Source organism: Salvelinus namaycush, chromosome 39 (assembly GCF_016432855.1).
Source record: "Salvelinus namaycush isolate Seneca chromosome 39, SaNama_1.0, whole genome shotgun sequence".
NCBI classification, from domain to species: Eukaryota; Metazoa; Chordata; class Actinopteri; order Salmoniformes; family Salmonidae; genus Salvelinus; species Salvelinus namaycush.
Window position 1 is genome coordinate 6,576,977 of NC_052345.1, and position 20,057 is coordinate 6,597,033.

General features: G+C 42.8%; 1 protein-coding gene across 1 annotated transcript; it reads right to left on the reverse strand.

Moving 5' to 3' along the window:
- Positions 1-731: 731 nt before the first annotated feature.
- rgl3a (ral guanine nucleotide dissociation stimulator-like 3a) lies at positions 732-17,656 on the reverse strand. The gene is made up of 17 exons (XM_038978585.1): positions 17,546-17,656; positions 12,360-12,530; positions 12,028-12,176; positions 10,709-10,753; positions 10,452-10,621; positions 10,081-10,250; positions 9,698-9,985; positions 9,425-9,528; positions 9,150-9,234; positions 7,662-7,730; positions 6,624-6,710; positions 6,384-6,416; positions 6,055-6,272; positions 5,324-5,459; positions 4,771-5,043; positions 4,457-4,571; positions 732-4,217 (listed from the first exon to the last, which is right to left on the reverse strand). Exons 1-17 carry the CDS (start codon positions 17,654-17,656, stop codon positions 4,063-4,065), a joined length of 2,379 nt encoding a protein of 792 aa, XP_038834513.1. The 3' UTR covers positions 732-4,062.
- Positions 17,657-20,057: the final 2,401 nt, after the last annotated feature.

Consider the following 20,057-nt stretch of genomic DNA (forward strand, 5'->3'; position numbering starts at 1 on the left):
TGTGCTTGCCGTAGGCCATTTTAGAAAACATGAGTTAAATCCAGACTCGCCCTGTTTCAGTCTGTCCTCTCTGGTACAATTAAAAAGAACAGCCAGTGCTGAACAAAGTAGTTGGATCACAGAGCACTTCACATTCCCTCATGGGGTTGTGGTGTGCCTGTCTGTTGACGTTTGTTTAGGCAGCACAATGATAAGGCTGTGAATGGTGCACATTTCAAGATTTATAGTTTCATGTGTACAAAACATTAAAAGCACCTGCTTTTTCCATGACAGACTGACCAGGTGAAAGCTAAGATCCCATATTGATGTCACTTGTTAGATCCACTTCAAATCAGTGTAGGTGAAGGGGAGGATACAGGTTAAAGGATTTTTAAGCCTCGAAACAGTTGAGAAATTTGTGTATGTGTGTCATTCAGAGAGAGAATGAGCAAGACAAAAGATCGCCGTGCCTTTGAACGGGGTATGGTAGCAGGTGCCAGGCGCACTGGTTTGTGTCAAGAACTGCAACGCTGATGGATTTCACGCTCAACAGTTTCCTGTGTGTATTAAGAATGGTTCACCACCCAAAGGCCATCCAGCAAACTTGACAATGCCTTCAACACCTTGTAGAGTCCATGCCCCAATGAACTGCGGCTGTTCTGAGGGCAGGTTCTTAATGTTTTGTGAACTCAGTGTATGTACATTCCAGTGGTGTTGAAATGGATTTGGAACAGTCTTACATTCTCTTCATTGTTCTTTGTCTCCAATAGACTGTATAAAGCTCTTCTGCCCACTAGTGGTTGAAATACAGACTGGAGTCAGCAGATCAGCAGACCAGTCTCCTATCACCCCTCCCTCCTCAACAAGCGGACCGCTGGCCGGAACCGGACCCAGAACGGGGGCAATACGGACTGCGATTCAAGACTAAAAATACAAAAATGTGGGCGAACTCAGTCGGGCTTCGACCCCTAGTATCATATGAACATACATAAGACATGGACAACTGTGTAGATTTGCCAACAAAAGGGGTGTAAACCGTTTTGGATAGCATTGTTTGCGAGGGGTGGGTGTTTAACTACACCGATACTTTTCAATATCCATTTGGCTCTTTGTCAAATAATACTTGACACCGGCCAGCTCTATCGGTTTCATAGTTCCACTCAGACTGTAGTGCCACCATGTGGCGAGAAAGAGCATTGCTCAAATGTCATACATTATTTATTCAAAGCTCAAAGTCAGCCACTGCATTTCAATGGAGGACAGGTTCAATATCACATCTCTATAAAACAGAATAAACTTCAAACAAAGATACTACTGCAGTGACAGTAAGGCATTTTAATTAAAGCAACATTTTAATAAAGCAATAAATAATGCATTAGTCTGTCAAACTCAATAAACAAAAACACTAACAATCGAAGTAAACACATAGTGGAATTACCTTACCACACCCAAAACATTTCTTCAAACAGCATGGTTCTCCAAATGGTTCTCAGACACAGCATAGCAACGACACCACACAGTCTCTACAAACTTCAGGTACAAAAATGCTCACCTGCATACGTCTAAGGGACGCTTTTGTTTACTTTTTAACCGGTCCCTCCCTATTTAGTCCCAGGGGAAAGACTGACCAAAACTAATGTTCCTACCCTATCACAACTATCATGTAAAATAAAGCTATATTTTTTTGCATGGACTAGGTGACAAATAGCATGGACTAGGTGACTAGTGTGTAAGATATAATGCAAAGTCAACATGAGTTGAGTATAATCTTTATTCATTAATATCCCATAGTTTAAAACAGTGACATTGAGAGAAAAGTGCTTGAATTAAAACACCCAACTATGTCTTACTATACTCGTGAGGACGTTTTGGGGACCAACAATGATTCCCATTCAAAATCCTATTTTCCCTAACCCCAACCCTAAAATAGCCTTTTTATAAGTGAGGACCGGCCAAACATCCTCACTTCTCTGAAGTTTTGTTGGTTTACTATTCTAGTAAGGACTTCTGGTCCTCACAAGTTTAGTAAAATGTACACACACGACAAATGTCTCTCCGAATAAAACACTAGGGGTTTCAGCTAAATCTTAAGCAGCACAAAAGGTCAATTCATGCTTGTTCTCTGTTGTCTCCCCATCTGACTTGTAAACAGTTCTACACTTCACAACACTATCAGCAATACCCACATTCACCAACCACCCACTGCCCTCACACCGGTAATGAATTCACCATAAATAACACCATCACATTCTGTGTCTTTCAACATCCACATGCAATGTCATTCTCATGTAGTCATGTCCCCACTGAAATCAAATGGGCCTGTTTTAACCAGGGGGGGGGGTTATCAGACATTGTTTGTGGGAAACCCTATCCCTCCTCCACTCTCTTTTTCTGCATTTCTTCAGAAAGCCTGTAGTCACATATAGAATAACACAGTGTACAAAACAGTAAGAACACCCTCCTAATATTGAGTTGCACCACCTCCATTTCCCTCAGAACAACCTCAATTTGTTGGGGCATGGACTCTACAAGGTGTCGATAGCGTTCCCAGCAGCGTTGCAGTTCTTGACATACACAAACCGGTGTGCCTGCAATCTACTACCATATCCTGTTGAAAGGCATTTAAATCGTGTGTCTTGCCATTCACCCTCTGAATGGCACACAGACAATCCATGTCTCAATTGTCTCAAGGCTTAAAAAGCCATGAACCTGTCTCCTCCCCTTCATCTACATTGATTGAAGTGGATTTAACAGGTGACATCAGGGATCATATCTTTCACCTGGTCAGTGTTGGAAAGAGTCCTTAATGTTCTGTACACTGTCTATATCCTTCATTTGACATTCAAAATAAACAGTCTGATAAGAGACTTAAAGTGCCATCTTCCTATTATAGTTAAGACATTAAACATACTGTACATTTACCAGGCACTGCACTGCCCCTCCCTCCATTGAACAATTCAGACTCATAAAAATTACAAGCAAATAACATCACTTTATAATTTGTCAAAGCTGAAACACTGAAATGCAACATAGCACTGAGAATAATTACTGAAACGATCTGGTCTATATACATATTGCTAATAACACTGTCATATCTACTGTTGTTATTCATTTTTGTCTGGGTCTGTGTATATATATCTAAAGCCTACAGAACACATCCTGCTCCAATACTTAAATGCACCTTTCCTTCCTCACTTTCTGAAATGTTAGAACCACGTACCCAGGGGTGTGGGCCATGTGAATGGTCATCCCCTCAGCACATACAGACTGCATCATTATGTGAGACCTACACACCCCACTCAATCATGTTGGACACTTCCATCGACCCAGGGTCAATGACCTGCATGCTCTTTATGTTGGAAGATAACACCTATTTGGAGAAGGGCGATTTCCTTCCTCCAGGATCCTTTTTTTCACAAATAAGTAGATGCATAGTCCCTTGTGTTGATAATAGTCTTTGCTGTTCGGAGCTAAATTAATGACATGCAGTACATTTGGAGTGTTGGTTCGATACACTGGTCAACATTCTAAAGTGCCATAGCATATTTGTTGACATTAGCTGGTGTTAGTCGTGTAGAAAATGGTTGTGGTTGATTTCTCATGTCTTCCATTGACATCCATATGGCTTCAATCCACCGAAGTGGATATAAGGCCACAAAATGTCTGCTTTCGTTACTTCAACTCACCTGTTCAGTTTCAATCTCCGAGTACTCCATCTTCCACATACTTATCCCCTCAAAACAGCACCTCTTGGCATATTTATCTCTCTTGGTTTTCAATCCTTCAATATGGAACCTCCTGGAATGCATCTAGTCCCATCCTTGAATCCATGAGTATCAAAATAATCTCCTTTCCAATGATGAGTCAACCACGTCCTGGTGCAGAAGCTTCATAATGGTGTTCACAATGCAAGTTCTCAGGCTGTGGCCAATGAAAGGCTTAAATGTGCATTTCTACCAAGCATTAGCAGCTAGCTCAGTTACAGTGAATACGCCATGGTTCCAGTGGGGCACAATTCCACTTCCACCCTTCTCTATTGCTGTAGTTCTCCCTCCAGACTAGGCGGAGGAGCTGTGGTGCCGTCTACTTGGCATGGCGTCCCCTGGCCTGGGCCCCGGGGCTAGAAGAAGTGCCCAGGCGTCTGCTGTGGCTCCTCCAGCGCTGGCGGAGGACAAAGTCGTAGTTGGCCGAGGTGGCCATGGCGTAGAACACGTTGGCCTTGTCAGGGATCTGGAGTTCTGGTGGGAGAAGAAGGGAATATATAGATCAGTATGGGTTGTATGGGGTTTATATTGAGTGCCATACACATTTGGGGTGTATCTAAATAGTCTATGGTGGCTTCTTTTCCTTGTCTCCTCTCCTTTATCTGTACTGATCAACAACAGAGGTGAACACAATACAAAATGTAGTTTAAAAGTGCAGAGGAAGAAAGGAGACAAGGGAGAGTAAGGTTCTTTCCTACTCTGACTGCGCTCACCTTTGTCCTGGGACAGCAGCTGTGTGAGGCTGAAGTCTGTACAGCTCATGTTCTCCAGGTTGTGTTTGTCCAGGGCCCTCTGAATCACCTGAGGAGTGTGGTCCTGACTGGTCAGCTGGACAAGAGGAACAGAGAGACAAGGTTAGTAGAACACACTGGACATATAAGCTGCTTCAAGTGTACACTCTTATGGAGGTGGAAATCCCAATTATTATTATTACTACAATCTAGAAAATCAACTACCATCCCTAACCAGTGAAGAGAGAGATATACATTGGGGCACTTTAAGGGAGTATTTGTTAGAGTTCACTCACCAGAATGCTCTTATAGACATTGCCGTTGTTGCCGCACTCCACGCTCACCCTCACGATGCAGGAGTCGGCTACCTGCTTGTTATAGACGGGCTTAGAGCACGGAGGAGAGGAGGAGGAGCAACAGGAGGAGGAGGAAGAGCAGTCAGGGCTCATGGCCATAGAGGAGTAGGAGAGGTCGGGCTGGGAGGAGCTGCAGGAGGCGTTGGAGGGAGTGGGGGAGGTGGTGTTGGAGGAGAGGCCTTCAGACACGTTGTGGAGGGAGCCTGACAGAGACTGGGAGAGAGGAGGCATAATAAATGCTCCATGCTAACTGGCTAATAACTGTTATACATAAACAAGGTCAACATATAACTTCGGACCTGGATTCAAAGAGTACTTTAGCTGTGCTTTATTGAGCTTGCCTGGCACATTGGAACCAATAGAATACTCCCCAAAGTGCAAACACCACCCAAATGGCTCTCCAGGCAGGCTCAATCAAAACGCAAAAAAAATATTTGAAAGAAATCAAATATTTGAACCCAGATCTGATTGAATCCTGGACATGGTTATCTACCTTGAGTTTGACTCTGAGAGGAGATGGCTGTGGTGAGGACAGATCCTCCATCTCAGAACCACTGGAGCCTGATGACGACACACTGAGCTGGTCTGAATGGGTCTTTCTGCTGGAGACATCAGTGCCCGACAGCAACCTACACACACATGAACATGTAAAGAGTTCATTAAAGTGCTCACAAATACCTCAAAAACACTCACATGTTCAATAGAGACGAGGTATAGACAGACACCCTGATGAAGGCATTAGCCAATACGCGCTGGTGTGTTTTAATAATGCTGTAGCTCACGCAAAGTATTTTTAACTTTCAAACCCACACGAGTGCCTGGACTTTGATTTTTTTACCACCACTTAATGATTTGTGGATATAATTTTTCCTTTAGCTTTTCAATGACTATTCCCCTCCAAGAGCACCTGCTGTTGTTTGGGAAAATCTGCAGGACTCTTGCTACTTCTTTTCCCTCAATAGATAAAGTATATTCCTAACATAGTCTTTGGCCAATGACAGGAGTGTATTTTGTATTTATTAGGATCCCCATTAAATCACTAAATATACTCCTGTCATTGGCTGAAGACAAAGAGATGACAGGAGTGGAATGTTAGCCAGAAAAAAACTGGTACCCAGCCTAGTTACAACACAGTGGAGTATTGTATTTGGGTGGCACGGGGTAAATAATACATTATGTCAGAAAGGGTTCTTGACATTTTGGCCATAGGAAGGTCAGACTTACGAGGCAAGCTTCTTGTTGAGCAGGCGCTGGCTCCAGGAAGAGGGCGAGTTTGGACAAGGGTCGACCGGATGCTCCAGAGCACGGGACAGCTCATAACTCTCCTGGTCATTGAGCATGGTGTGGTTCTGCAGCCAGGCTGAGATGGTCTGGTCTACCGGGAGGCTGTAGCAGGAGCAGAACGCCTGCAGCTGGCCGATCTGAGACAGGATCTCAAACTCCTGATAGAGGGAGGGAGGGAGAGAATGTCATGATACAGCCTACACACAGTACTGTATGGTTACTGAGATTGGTTGCATTTCTTTTAAAAACCACTAGGGGGTGACACTTACCCTTCTACGTTTCTCAAAGTTAATGAGGCCACCCTGTGAATTGGGATACAAATAGGATTGAAATGAGCTCACATATCAGACCATTGTAAATGCAAACAAATAATAGACAAGGAAAGTGGGTCATATAAATAGGAGTGAAAAGTTGGGATGTTCTGACCACCAAAAGGTCTAGGAAGGCCACATCACAAAGCCACACTCGTATTGAATGCATTGGGTTAGATATTAGAATTGTGATCTCACCTCTACTGTGTCTGTGAGTGCAGTATCCAGCATGGTGAGGACTGTCAGGTAGGTGCCCAGGTAGGGGACTACACCACTGGTCGGGCTCTGTTTGAGGGACGATAAGACACTACGTCATACAGCAGCCTATCCTAGATTATAACACTCGTCCCAAATGGCTCCCTATTCCTGCATAGTGCACTCAATTTTCACCATAGCCTTGGTCAAAAGAAGTGCACTAAATAAGGAGCCATTGGGACACGTTCTAAACAATGTAAACAGTTTATATTGTGTGAAGGACAATGGGATGGTACGTCATAAAACAGTTCACAGCGATTGTGTTTATACAGAAAGCATAGACAGAATCATCATCACCTAACCTTTATATAACATTGACCTGATGATGATCCACAATGACTAAAAAGGGTCTAAGTTAAGTTAACTTTGTAAAACGTAAATTCAAGTGTCATTAAAGTGTGCAAAAGGCAAGTGTTGTGATTTGAGCTGACTAAGAGTTTCCACTGGATGAGAGGATGGAAATTAAAAGGAGGAAGGTTGGAACGGAGAGAGATCTATATTAGGGAATCACTGTGTAACCCAAATGGCACCCTATTCCCTAAATAGTGCACTACTTTTGACCAGAAAGTATTGCACTATATAGAAAATAGGGTGCCATTCGGGAAGCATCCAGTATCACAGACAGAGGCTGCATGTAACTTGTTTCGGAGAAGTCGAAACTAAGACGTGTTTAAGGGGTATTCCTACCTCACTTCCTCTTTTCGCTCTAAAGTATTAGGAAGAGACTTGTTTGCTGAGCTAACAGTATTATTTTAGTCTTCTCCACGTATCTCGTGCTCTGTGGTCCAAAGTCAAAGAATAAGGAAGCCACATAATGTCGGCAGATTTGAATGGATTCGCACGATTGTTGTGGACAGTAACTGAATATTATCAGCATTCTAGCTGTTCATACAATATACTGTAGGTGCTCAGACAGAAGTTCTATCATTTCAGTACAGATCATGTTAGAACACCTAAAGCACGGGCAGGAAGTAGTCTTACCATCTGTTTAGACATGGGGAACAGCTGGGGTGACTTGGGGGCGGCGTTGTCATCCGGCTGGCTGCCATCCTAAAGAACAGCAAAAACAACAGTCACATTAGGCTTGGTATAAAATGGGCACGGAAAAATCAATCAATTGCCATCCATTAGCCAAGAATCAATAAAGTCCTCTAAAGGTTCCTACACATGAGTGCTTGAAATAGCGTGCATTATTCACAGTCACACTACCTGCATCTACTTGTTTTGGGCTTAAACAAGTACATGGAGTTTGATATGAGATGGGTGGGGCAATCATAGCAAGCCAAATAGCTGTTCTATAATACTTCCTTGTACAGTGAGTGCAGTACATAGTTAAGTTAATTAATAACTACTTAGTTCTTGTTATTATTGGGTGTGGTGTCTGATTGGTTGTCCCCCGTCATGATAAGGCTGAGATTGAATCACCTATAAAACCCAAGCACACACCCTTCTTTAGACAATCAGCCAGTGGTGGCTGGTGGTACTTTAAATGGGTGGACGGGCTCATAGTAATGGCTGGAACAGAATTAATGGAATTGTATCAAACACCTGGTTTTCCATGTGCTTAATACCATTCCATTAACTCCATTCCATCCATTATGAGCCATCCTCCCCTCACCAGCCTCCTCTGGAATCAACACATACCAAGTCACCTCCGCCTGGTAATAGATGTTGCTAGTTTTACCCCGGAGGCGTGTGTGGGTTCAGTCAAAGCGGTGTGACTCAGTGTGCCCAGCCCGAAACTGGCAGTCATATTGAATACGCCACCTTTAGATGTGGGCCGTTTACAAAGCCAACAAGTAAAAGTGAATATAATATGATAGACAGTGCTATCGGATATCACTGACCCCATTTGATTGTGTGGCCAAAGTATAAAGTACAATGGCTCTTTTGTTCTGAAGTGTACACTTCCGATATGATAACAGCCCTATCATTATACTGTATTAACACCCATATCAGTCATTTAGTTGGCGGCAAGTAGCCTAGCAGTTAAGAGGGTTAGGCCAATAACTGGAAGGTCACTGGTTCGGATCCCTGAGCTGACTAGGTGAAAAATCTGTCAACATGCCCTTGAGGATGGCACTTAACCCTAATTGCTCCGGATAAGTGCATCTGCTAAATTACTAAAATGTAAATGAAAAAAAATGCTTATGGAACAGAACAGTAAATGTTGCTACTCAGGTGGAAAATGTATTTTTAAGTGGTGTTCTTAATGTTGAACTCTATGGTTGTGGTGCCATTCTGTGTTTAGTTTTTTTAATTGAACCTTTATTTAACTAGGCAAGTCAGTTAACAACAAATTCTTATTTACAATGACGGCCTACCGGGGAACAGTGGATTAACTGCCATGTTCAGAATTACAGATTTTTTTTAACCTTGTCAGCTCGGGGATTCGATCCAGCGACCTTTTGGTAACTGGCCAAACGCTCTAACCACTACCATTCTTTGGTTCTATTCTGTGGTTCTTACCTCCACCAGGATCTCTCTGCTGGTCAGAACACAGTTCTCATCTGGGAACGTCTCACACAGCTGGTCGAAACAGGCCATACAATCCCTAAAATAAAATTAATTGTCAATTTTCAGAAATGTGCAGTATGCATCTCAGCCACCATATTCAGGGTTGCTTTCCACTCAAAGAAGAATATCCAAGTGGTTTTCAGTTCAGAAGTAGAGTAAATCTGGGTCTGAGAACTTACCCTGGCTGACAAAATGTAAACCTGCTACCGTGCCTCTGCATATCTCACCTGTTGACGGCAGCCCAGCTCTTCTTGAGGCGGTACACAGCGTTGGACTGCAGGGCTGACAGGATGGCTCTCAGAGAGGAGAAGTTCTTCAGCATTCTGCACTCCTACAGAGGGCAGGACCGAACACAATGCCTACATTTAGCCACTTAAGAAACAGTTTTCCTGTTGCTTTCCTAAATATCAACAAAAAAAAAATTAAAGCTAAACATGTCTCCAAAGATCTCAAAATGTAGATAAATATATGTTCTATGTATAGCATCTGGACTTGCTGACCTGTGCTATGGCGATCCACCGCTCTATCACCCTCGCCCTGAGGGTGGGGCTGGTGTGGGGGAGGAGAGGGGAGCTAGGGGCCGTAGACAGACTCGGGGTTGAGGAGGAGACAGAGATCGGAGAAGTTGACGAGGAGCACAGCAGGGAGGTGATGACCCGGTTGGTGACAGCATTGAACTGGGCGATGGTGGCGCGGACGGTGGGCGCCACGTTGCGGCTCTCCTTCTTGTCCCGCTGAGACCAGACACAGCCCAGGCACTGGAATGGGACCACCTTGATGAAGAGGTCCTATAGGAAGGAGGGAAATACACTTTGTAAGCTTTGTCATTCATGCGGAGTGATTGAACAGAAAGGGTTGGGTCATAAAGATGATTAACACTTACAGCGTCCAATTGTGTCAGCTGCTCTGCCACTTCTATGACAGGGAAGTCCATAAAGTCTCCAGTCACCTCCTTCGGTACTTCCTCTCCTGATCCCTCCTCTCCTGACCCCTCCTCTTTCTGCTGACAATCACTATTATCTATTGGTGAAGACTGATGCAGACTAATGCGATCTAGGAAGAAAATAAGCAAAATCACAACTTGTAAGACTTCTACTGGTGAGGTAGGATGCAGTTTTTTGCTTGTGAGAGAAAGGGGCAAGGATAAAAACTTGAAACAGCGAGGTACTACCTACATTTGTCCAATATAAACCCAGAGTTTGATTTCTGTTGAAAAACGTTTTTCTACGGTTTGCCTTACTGAATGCTACCAACCTTCTTCCTGGAGCTTCTTGAGCAACGTCTCAGCTGTTTGTGCGAGGCGACGGAAGGCGAGGCGGTGGCGGAGGTGGAAACAGAGCAGCCTCAGGGAGGGGTGCCGAGGGGGTTCCCTGAAGTCCTCCCTGTGTTCCTCTAGCCAGGTTCTGATCAGGGGCACCAGGGTGCTGGAGGAAGGGGGGTGATTAATATCAAGGGTGTTTTATGGTAAGAAGACATTGTAGAAGTAGTTGAGAGAGTGAAGTTCCTCATACCTCCTTGGGCAGACTGTGTTGTCCAGGTTGGCAATCATATCATCCCTATGGAAATAGAGACATGCAGTACTTAGAAAAAACCTGAATGTTTGCTCAATGGTTACTGCTCCTACAAGGGATTTAGGGGTACAAAGCAATGTTTTGACCAACATGGTCTTTGTCAAAGAAATAGTTGGCCCTCTGCTACTCTCCTCCCACACCATGAATCTGACAAGCAAGAGTAGCCCTTTACTAACATATAAACTACAGAGACCTGACCTTCGGCGGAAAGCCCATTGCTGTCAATTACAATCCATGTGCCCTGGGGCTAGCATATGGTGACGTCAGTTTCTTAAGGAAGCCTGTTGCTACCTGCACTGCAGAAATGAGGATGACAGCTTAACAACCAATTAATCATTATCTCTAGGGTTCTAAATGTCATAGGTCAAAGCAGATAGCCTTTTACTGGAGTTTAATGCTAACTACTGAACTGGTAAAGGGTCTTACTAGTCGATAGCTCAGAAAAGTTCAATACAATATTATCACAGAATAAGGTTCCCAGATTTTCCAGAAATCCCAGTTAGAGAATTCCTGGATATTGTGAGGGAATAAACAGGAGATCCAGGAATCCTCCAACTATGATATCTGGAAAACCTCAGTTTTATTTATTATTTATTTTGCATAAAATATTATGAATAACCTATGAGGCAGCATTTTTAAAAAGGAGTCTTTAGACATTCTTGTTGGACCCGTCATGTGGTAGGTAATTAGGAACCGGTTAGGCAAACTCATAACTGAGTGACTGTCGCCTCCCACAACATCACACAAATATGTATGGGGTGAAACTGAATTATTCAAACTAGGAAAGACTTACAACATTAGACTGGTAGTCCTACATCATGCCAGATGCCTTCCAAATATTGTTGAAAGAGGTGCAACCAAAGTGCAGCCTCGGAGATTAGTCAGAGGTTAGTCAGAGGTTATTAGTCTGATAAGAATTCAGGTCATTTTGTATAGGTCCTATCTAGGCCAAGGACTCCAGGCAAGACTCAAGGGTTTACTTCACAAGATGTCTTTAGTCAACTGTTTTCAATGACTTTTCCCACTTACAAAAACACATGCATGTAAAAGTTATCTTAACAGTAAGTGTCTGCTAAATACATTATCATATCACAAAACATTCAGAAGTAACATAGCATCATATAATCTCTGTAACCATCTCACCTCTGGAAGAGCAACAGCACAGTGCCACATACTGAATTACATTTGGGTTAAATGTATGTTGCTCTGAATAACAACAAAAAACAACAACCACCATGAAATCCTATTCTGTGTCTCACCTCTGGAAGAGCAGTTCTATGAGTGTGTTGGTGGTGGTGAAGGTTCTGTAGGTGGACAGAAACACTCTGACATAGTCAGATTCCTGGTGTTCTGAGTCCAGCAGGTGGGTTACCAGGCGCTCCAGGGTCCCCGCTTTCAACCGACGCACCTTCAATCAAATACAAATCCACTTTATTCATAATTAACTTTTTACATTAGCAGTTGTCGCAAAGTGCTTGTCTCCATCTCCCTACATCTTTCCCTTTCTCCACCTCTCTTGTCCTTTGTCTATCCCCAGTCTGTCCTTCTCCACATCTCTCTCTGATCATTCATTCTCTCAAAGTGCTTTTACCTTCACTGTGTGGTACTGGATGAAGTTGAAAGCCGATGGAGTCGACTGGGACATAGTGAGAGGCTCTGAGGGGTCCTGGGTGGAGGGGCTGGGGAGCACAGGCTCCCTACATAGCGTTATGCCGAACACGGCCCCCTCTTCCACCTCCTCCCCCCACTCCTGCACTGGGTCCTGGTGGGAGACAAAGGGAGTGGAGGTGAGACTTCAATAGAATAGTAATTGCACATTAAGGGTTGTTGACATTAGCCATAACACACAGAATTAATCAAAATGGGTTTGCCGGTCCTACTAAATTCACATAGACGTTCAACTTCAACTGCAGTGAAGTGGCCTACATTTTCCTCGTGCTCTGTGACACAAACACCACCAGTCAAATGTAGAGATCTTCACATTCAAAGCATTCAGGCAATGAGCAGTTTAAGTGAGAAGGTTAAGCACAGCTACGTCAATAGCACCGTTCCACAGATACTGCTTTCAAACAACATAGAATTCTCAGTTCAATCTATGCAGGTACTGCAGAGGCATCAATTAGTCTGTCTAGCAGCTGGTATGAGAGCTTTTTAAACATTGATTGCACATCTCACAATGTTAAGGGATCAAATGTAAAACGTGTGGCACATTTTTAGCTAGACATCCATCTACGCAAATTTAAATGCTGCAGAGGTACCTGTTATTAGACTGCATGCCTGTACAGCAACAGGTATGTGACGTCATTAAATAGATATTATACATTCAATGTATAGGGACCTAAATGTCAATGTGTGGCATGTTTTCAGCAACAGTGGAATTTACTATACTGTATGATTATATCCCATCTGACTGGTATGAAAGCACATTATACATTTTGAAATGTATAATTGCTAGTTATAGACCTGTATGTCTAAAATGTGGAACGTTTTTAGCAAGACATGTGCAACATCGTTGCTCCCTCCACTCAAGCTATACTACATCAACTCCCATTCCATCACCCAGAGCAAAGTAAAGATAATATTCAATCTCCATCAAAGAGAACCACAATGGAAATACGGTTAAGTTCTTCTCAACGTTTTTTAAATGCATTGCATCCATGTGTTCTTCAATTGTGCTATTAAAATGGTCAAATAAATACAATTGCAAAAAAACACCATGGCATTTCCTTCTCTTTTGAAGAAGACGCCGACGTATGGTGTTAAAACCAACCAAACACCATTTCACACAAAGGGTTCACCCCCAAATGGCAGCCTATTCCCTATGGGCCTTGGTCAAAAGTAGTGTACTATATAGTGAATAGGGTGCCATTTGACACACATCCACACTTCCTGACATACAGAAGGAGATCCACATCGCCCACATTAGCCCAACATCCCATAGACTAGACAGAGGTTATACCCTCACCATGTAACCAGAGGATCAGGTTTCAGTTTCACTGATAGGGCAGAGTGTAGGGTGTGGTGCTACCAGCTCTGTAGCCCCTAGACTTTGACCCGACTGGGTGGGTAGACAGAAGACCCTACCCAGACCTGTAGCTTTTATACAAAGCAGAACTCACTGTATCCATGGGGCCTGCCTACCCATGCACTGGAGAGCACTACAGTACCTCTGAGTTCTGTTCACGTCGGTAACAAAATCGGAGTAACACATTTCAGTAACATCTAGCAGTTCTCAGTCCCTGGAGAGAGCCCATGAATTCCATATAATAACTTCTAGGGTGAAGATTCTAGCTAGTATCCCACTGACACACAATGGAGAATCAAGCCATAAATAGAGGATGAGGAAACAAGGAAGTTTCCACACGGTCAGACATATTGGATCTGAGTCATATAGATGGCAACGTCCAAACTCTCCCTATATCTGTCTCTGGTTGATGCTATTCACAGCCACTAAAAGCCTGTCGATATCCATAGTCTGTCGTAAAGAACATTGACAGGCTCCAAATGACTGTTTTGTTGTCATTATACAACACCTAATGGAGTCTGGCTGGCTGCAGAGGGAACGAGAACAAAAGCCACTATTTACTGTGCCCTCCATATCTGTGTCCTCCATATGCCAGACATGCAAGTTTTGTTGATAACTCTCCATGGTACACTGGTCTGGACCAATAGGCACCCTCAATGTTCTGTCCCTGTCTGGTGTGTGAACACATACACACTTTCAAAATAATCAAAAAATTACATAAAAACCAAAATATGAAATCTTGAAGACAATATTGAGTTAAAGTTGTGATTACACTATATGGAAAACAAAATAATATTAGCAGGAAAAATCACAATATGGTCCTATAATAATAATTTTGATTCTTTGCTTTGTCAGTAAATGTATTAATTATTTGAAAAATTATGAAGGTTTAATTATTTTAGGCTATTGTTTTTTTTAAATAGTAAAATCTCACAGGATAAAAGGCTGTGTAATTAATTGATTGTATGCGACAAAAGTAGATCAAGTAGCCTAAAAGAACAGAGACATTTCAAAAGAAGTACAGTAAGCAATGAATAAAGGTAAAACTAATACCATTGACAAACGCCATTTCCCCATATTTCCCAGTCGTTTTAGTTGATGAAAGAAGGTAAAGTTTCCAGTAGTTTAGGGAGCCATTTCTTGTTTTGCTGCTGGTAGATACTGATATTCCAATGAAGTAATCCGTGAGTGACCGAAATAAATTATTGGATGGCCAGTAGCCTAGTTCCGCAAATTACCTGGGATGTCGCTGATCCGACCAAAATAACAATTCTGAATTTCGTATAATAATATAGAGTATATTTTGTATACTGTATCAACTCAAACGACATTAATAGATGAATATACTTCTAAGCAGGCTTCAAACTCGATAGCCTAGCCGCTACACAGCCTGTCTGTGTGAGCTTCGCTGTGAGCTGTGCGACAGCCGGTTTCTGTGCAAGTCGCAGTGACTGATTGCACCTGAGCGCGAGAGCAGAGGCTGTACTAGCAGGTGAAGGCAGGGCGGGAATCTCGATACCACGCGCTTTTACGTCAACAGATTTGGTGATAGCAGTGTCACAAACTGACGGTAACAGGCCATGTCATTCACAACTTTCACACTTGTAATGTTTTTTTGATTATTTAGGCAAATTAAAATAATTTAAAACAATGTAATAAACAAGCATTTGCACCATCTTAGTAGGTATAAATGATGTCTGATTACTGTAGGCCTACTATAGCCATAAAGGGAACATTTGCATTTTTTCCTTAAATGCATTAATCCACTTTCTATTCTCTAGGTACAGTATGAGCTTTTTGCTATTAGTATTTTGGGAATTCTGAGTCTGAGAAAATTCTGAGAGAATTATTCAGGCAAGAACCATGGGCCTGTAATGTGCTTCTCAGGTGACTGCTCCTGGTATCTCCTTCATACCTTACTGCCACTATTCTAAAATCCAGTCGGGACAGTTCTCAGGACTGCTCTCAAACCATGGTGTCTGTAAGAGGTATGGCATGGTTGGAAATTCCACAGAAAAACAAGTCTGTTTTGTTCCTATTGAGTGTTCCAAGCCAGTGTCACCTGTTGCTGTCCTTTTCTACTGGCTGGCTGAAAGTTCCAAAATGACTTAGAAGCAGACCATATTTATAATTTGGTGAAGAGAAACATGTAGGGTTTCTGTTGAGCTGAACAGTAGCTCAATAGTCCCAATGTTCTTATAGCCTTGACTTGTGCGAGCCAGAACGAACAGCTCATATAGCAGGATCCTATCTCCTGTTTCTGTAGTGTGAGGCAGCTTAATGTACAAGTACCCCCCCTGGACAGGACACGAGTCTATCGCAGGGCCTTACCCCCAACATATCTCCTTAATTCTGATTACCACTCGAGACGCATCGGGTCCCGTTTTTACAGTCTTTGGTATGACTCGGCCAGAGATCGACCTCCCAACCTTTCAGTCTCAGGGCGGACAAGTGTACTCATATCTGAATATAAAATGTTCACTGTAGTCTAATCTACTTTTATCCCTAAATTGTCCCAATGAGAAAGCGCCTTGACCGCCCAATGATAAAGTGTCAACCATCTCTAGCTCAGCAGATGGCGTTTGATCAATGGCGGTTTCTATTATAAACCCCCCTCATTAGCAAACATTGGGTTTCAAAAGGGGAGAATGGGTAACTGTTGCTTAATGAGTTCCCCCCCCCCCTCTCTCCTCTGAATATCTGAACCATGGCCATCCAATGCCACACTCTGCCAGTCCAGAGGCACAAAGAGAATGAGAGAGGTAGCCGAGGGGGCAGGGTGAATAATTAACGTTAATGAGACACAGTGAATTCACAACAACGCACAACAATTGTCCGATTAGATGACTTCATAACAAATTCATCTCGATTTTGTATAATCGATGACATGAGTAAACTGTCTTTTTGGAACAATATTTTTGTTGGTATGAAATACGGTTTACAACTGTGGGACATGTCCAAATGATAGCCCTTATCAGAAGAGGCATGTTAAAACCAGCATGCTTCAGAAGTGACAGACACTTCCTGGTGGACTTCCTTCCTCCTCAGTGTCAAAATAGCTACTGTGTTCAACAACACAAACTACTGAAGAAAAAGGAAACAAAAGCAGCAGCCTACATGAGAACAACATCTGCTCTGACGTAAAACCACCTCACACTGAGGTACATGACAGTTGTTATACAGCACAGTGATGACCCCTCCCTCTTACCATTTACGCAGTAACCTAACCTAGACAGTAAAGCTGGCCCCTATAAATCTCAACCCTAGCTCTGTCACTGGAGATGTCAGGCTCTTATAAATCAATCCTGGTAAGAGGAAGCTTCCAAAAGTAAGGCAACTGGATATTCTGACACAAGAAAAGTGTTTATGTCATATTCAGGAGGCTCCCACTCACTGGTTTCACTTGCCAAGTCCCTGTAGGTCTAATATTTATATGGTTTTAATGGAGCTACCAAGCTAACTGACTGCTCAAATGTGTATGCACAATAACTATATAGGGTATCAGTCAGACAAAACCCTTCAGCCTCTACACAGAGACTCAAGCAACTCTTTACCTAACTGGAAGGGGGAAACACCATGCCACCAAATCTAACCTCCTAAATTAACACATTACCATTTGATAGGTACTTTACACAATACTGAGTCAGACAGACCTTTAATCCTCTACGCATTGACACTCAATGCAACCCACTCCACTCTCTTTGGCCCTTAGCTATAACGAAAGGGCAAACATCACCTTTCCACCAACTCACCTCAGTGACCTCTGTGTCCAGCAGCTGGAAGCGCCTCAGCCAGAGCCCCGGCTCCATGTCCGTCAGGACGTCCACACGGTGGGTGTGTCGAAGGCACAGCAGTCTCTTCATCCTGCCTACCCGGGCTCTCAGGCCCCTGCCCTCCCCTTCTCCTCCACAGAGAGATAGTGTAGACCGCATCCTCATCCACAGGTAGTAGAGTCATCAAGGTTCTCACCTGACAAGGGGAGAGTAGAGAGAGCCCTTAACCACCACACTATAGTACAACTATGTAGGACAAGTGACAATGAATGAATGATAGGTCTACAGGACAGAATGAAAGTCATGCTTTGTTATGTTACATTCCAATACTTTATTGCCAATTGTCTAGGAAATTCAGTAATCTTATGTTGCAAGGAAGAGGTTCAATAAAGAAGACAAAAGAGTCATTCAACAGTACAGTACTTTATGGGGATTTCTTAGTGGCATTTAGAGGGCTGGATAGCAAATATTTTGGAACATTGACTTCCTGTACATTACCGTAACATATTCATTGGTTCATGGAAGCACAATGACGTCCATTTTCTGACCCAAATCTATGCAAAGGGAATGCTTTCTACCTTTAGGAACAAGAAAAATACCAAAAATAAGTTTAGAAAACTCCTCCAGTCAATCTATGAAACCATGACCAAGTCAATCAAGAAGTCCCCGTCTGTCTACGTAATCGCTGCTCTTTCCAGGACCGACAGGCTTTGTTCACTCTAAACCCATATAATCCTTTGTTGACTCCACACCTTTGAGGCATTAACATAAGTGACAAAATATTATGGTTACAGTTTTGTCGTCACTTAAGTTGATCTAAATAATGGTCCACAATAGTGTACCGTGTGAACATGAGTGAGGCTGGTCATACACACCAATCTGATTCACTATAGTCTTTTACATGCATTTCAACCCGTCCCTTCACCCAAACGTGGAGACAACACATAGCCTGGTGCTTCTGTAGCCAACTTCATGGCAATGAACACACAGAGGAGTTGACTGAAGAACAAACAGACTATATTACCAGGCTAGTAAACACAAATATAAAGTACAGTAACTTAATGCATTTGATTGGTGAGCTTTTCCTTAACCACAGTTTAACAGATCAGCCCAGATTCATCTTTGGAGCCATGATGGCTGTACAGTTTCTCTCTGAGTCATGAAAATAACATTCCATACAGGGAAACTGTGTTGAGATGCCATATGATTTGGCAAGACTACAAACAGATCTGAGAACCACCCAGCCTTTTCTTGCTAAGACAGATGAAGTAAATACAAACAGTACAGAAGATATCTGTTGTGCCAACAAGAAGATGCCAGACAACATGTGTTGTCACAACATGCCCTTTTATAAATGGGGCTTCTTTTACCAGCTTTACGGAGAAATAGGGAAAGGAGGCATAGCATGACTTAGGCTACCTATAATAATAATAATAACACAGCTATTTTTACCCATATAATCCTTTGACTCCACGCCTCCATCTTTGAGTCATTAACATAAGTGGTGCCAAAAATAAACACAATCAAATATTTAGAAGTCAAAATGGAATGGTCACTCAGTGATTGTTGATTGTACTGATTGGTGCTTGAACAACTTATGGTTACATTTTGGTTGCCATTTGGGTTGAATTAAATAATGCTCCACAATAATGTATGAACATGAATGACATTACTGGTCATACCAATCTGATTGACTATAATATTTCACATGTATCTCAACCCGTCCCTTCCCCCAAAAGGTCTAGACAACACATTGCCTGGACCTAGACTTTAAGAGTTCCTTAGCCAACTCTTCATGGCAATGAATGAACACAGAGAGGAGTTGGCTAAAGCAAAAACAGACTCGATTCCCAGGCTAGGAAACACAAATAGAAAGTACAGTAACTTACTGCGTTCGATTGGTGAGCGTCTCCTAAACCGCAGTTTGACAGATCAGCCCAGATTCATCTCTGGAGCCATGATGGTTGTACAGTTTCTCTCTGAGTGATGACAAGAGCATTCCATACAGGGAAACTGTGTTGATGGGGAGCTTGGAGCTGGAGAGAGTGGCAATGAATGGTCACTCAGTGAATGTTGATTGTACTGGTTGGCGCTTTAACAGCTGAACTATGGAGAGAAAGGGAAAGAGAGGAAGAAGGGCGGGTGGTCCCCTTTTTTCTCTTTCCCTGCTCCCCTCTTCTCCATTGTGTAATACGGTCCTGTATAAGTAATCTGTTGATTACAGATCTGTCAGATCCAATAGCTTTCCGCTTAACTTATCTCTTCATTAAAAGTGAGCGAGCCCCAACTCTCTTTTGTTTTCTTGTTGGCAAACCATCAACACTGGAGAGATGAGCCATGCTACTGGCTCTCTGTGTGCATCGTGCCTGTATTTCTGACAATTAATATATAAGGAAATACTAGGCCTAAGGCCTACAACTATTAAGATTAAACCGTTTTTGACCATCAACTATATAGACAATAGTTTGTTTCTTACCTGCGAATATCCCCG

Coding starts and splice junctions, on each gene's coding strand:
- rgl3a (XM_038978585.1), bottom strand. CDS start 17,656: ATGAAGAGACTGCTGTGCCTTCGACACACCCACCGTGTGGACGTCCTG. Junction 10,251..10,451: donor CAAGAAGCTCCAGGAAGAAG/GTTGGTAGCATT, acceptor TTTTCTTCCTAG/ATCGCATTAGTCTGCATCAG. Junction 9,235..9,424: donor AGCTGGGCTGCCGTCAACAG/GTGAGATATGCA, acceptor ATTTTATTTTAG/GGATTGTATGGCCTGTTTCG.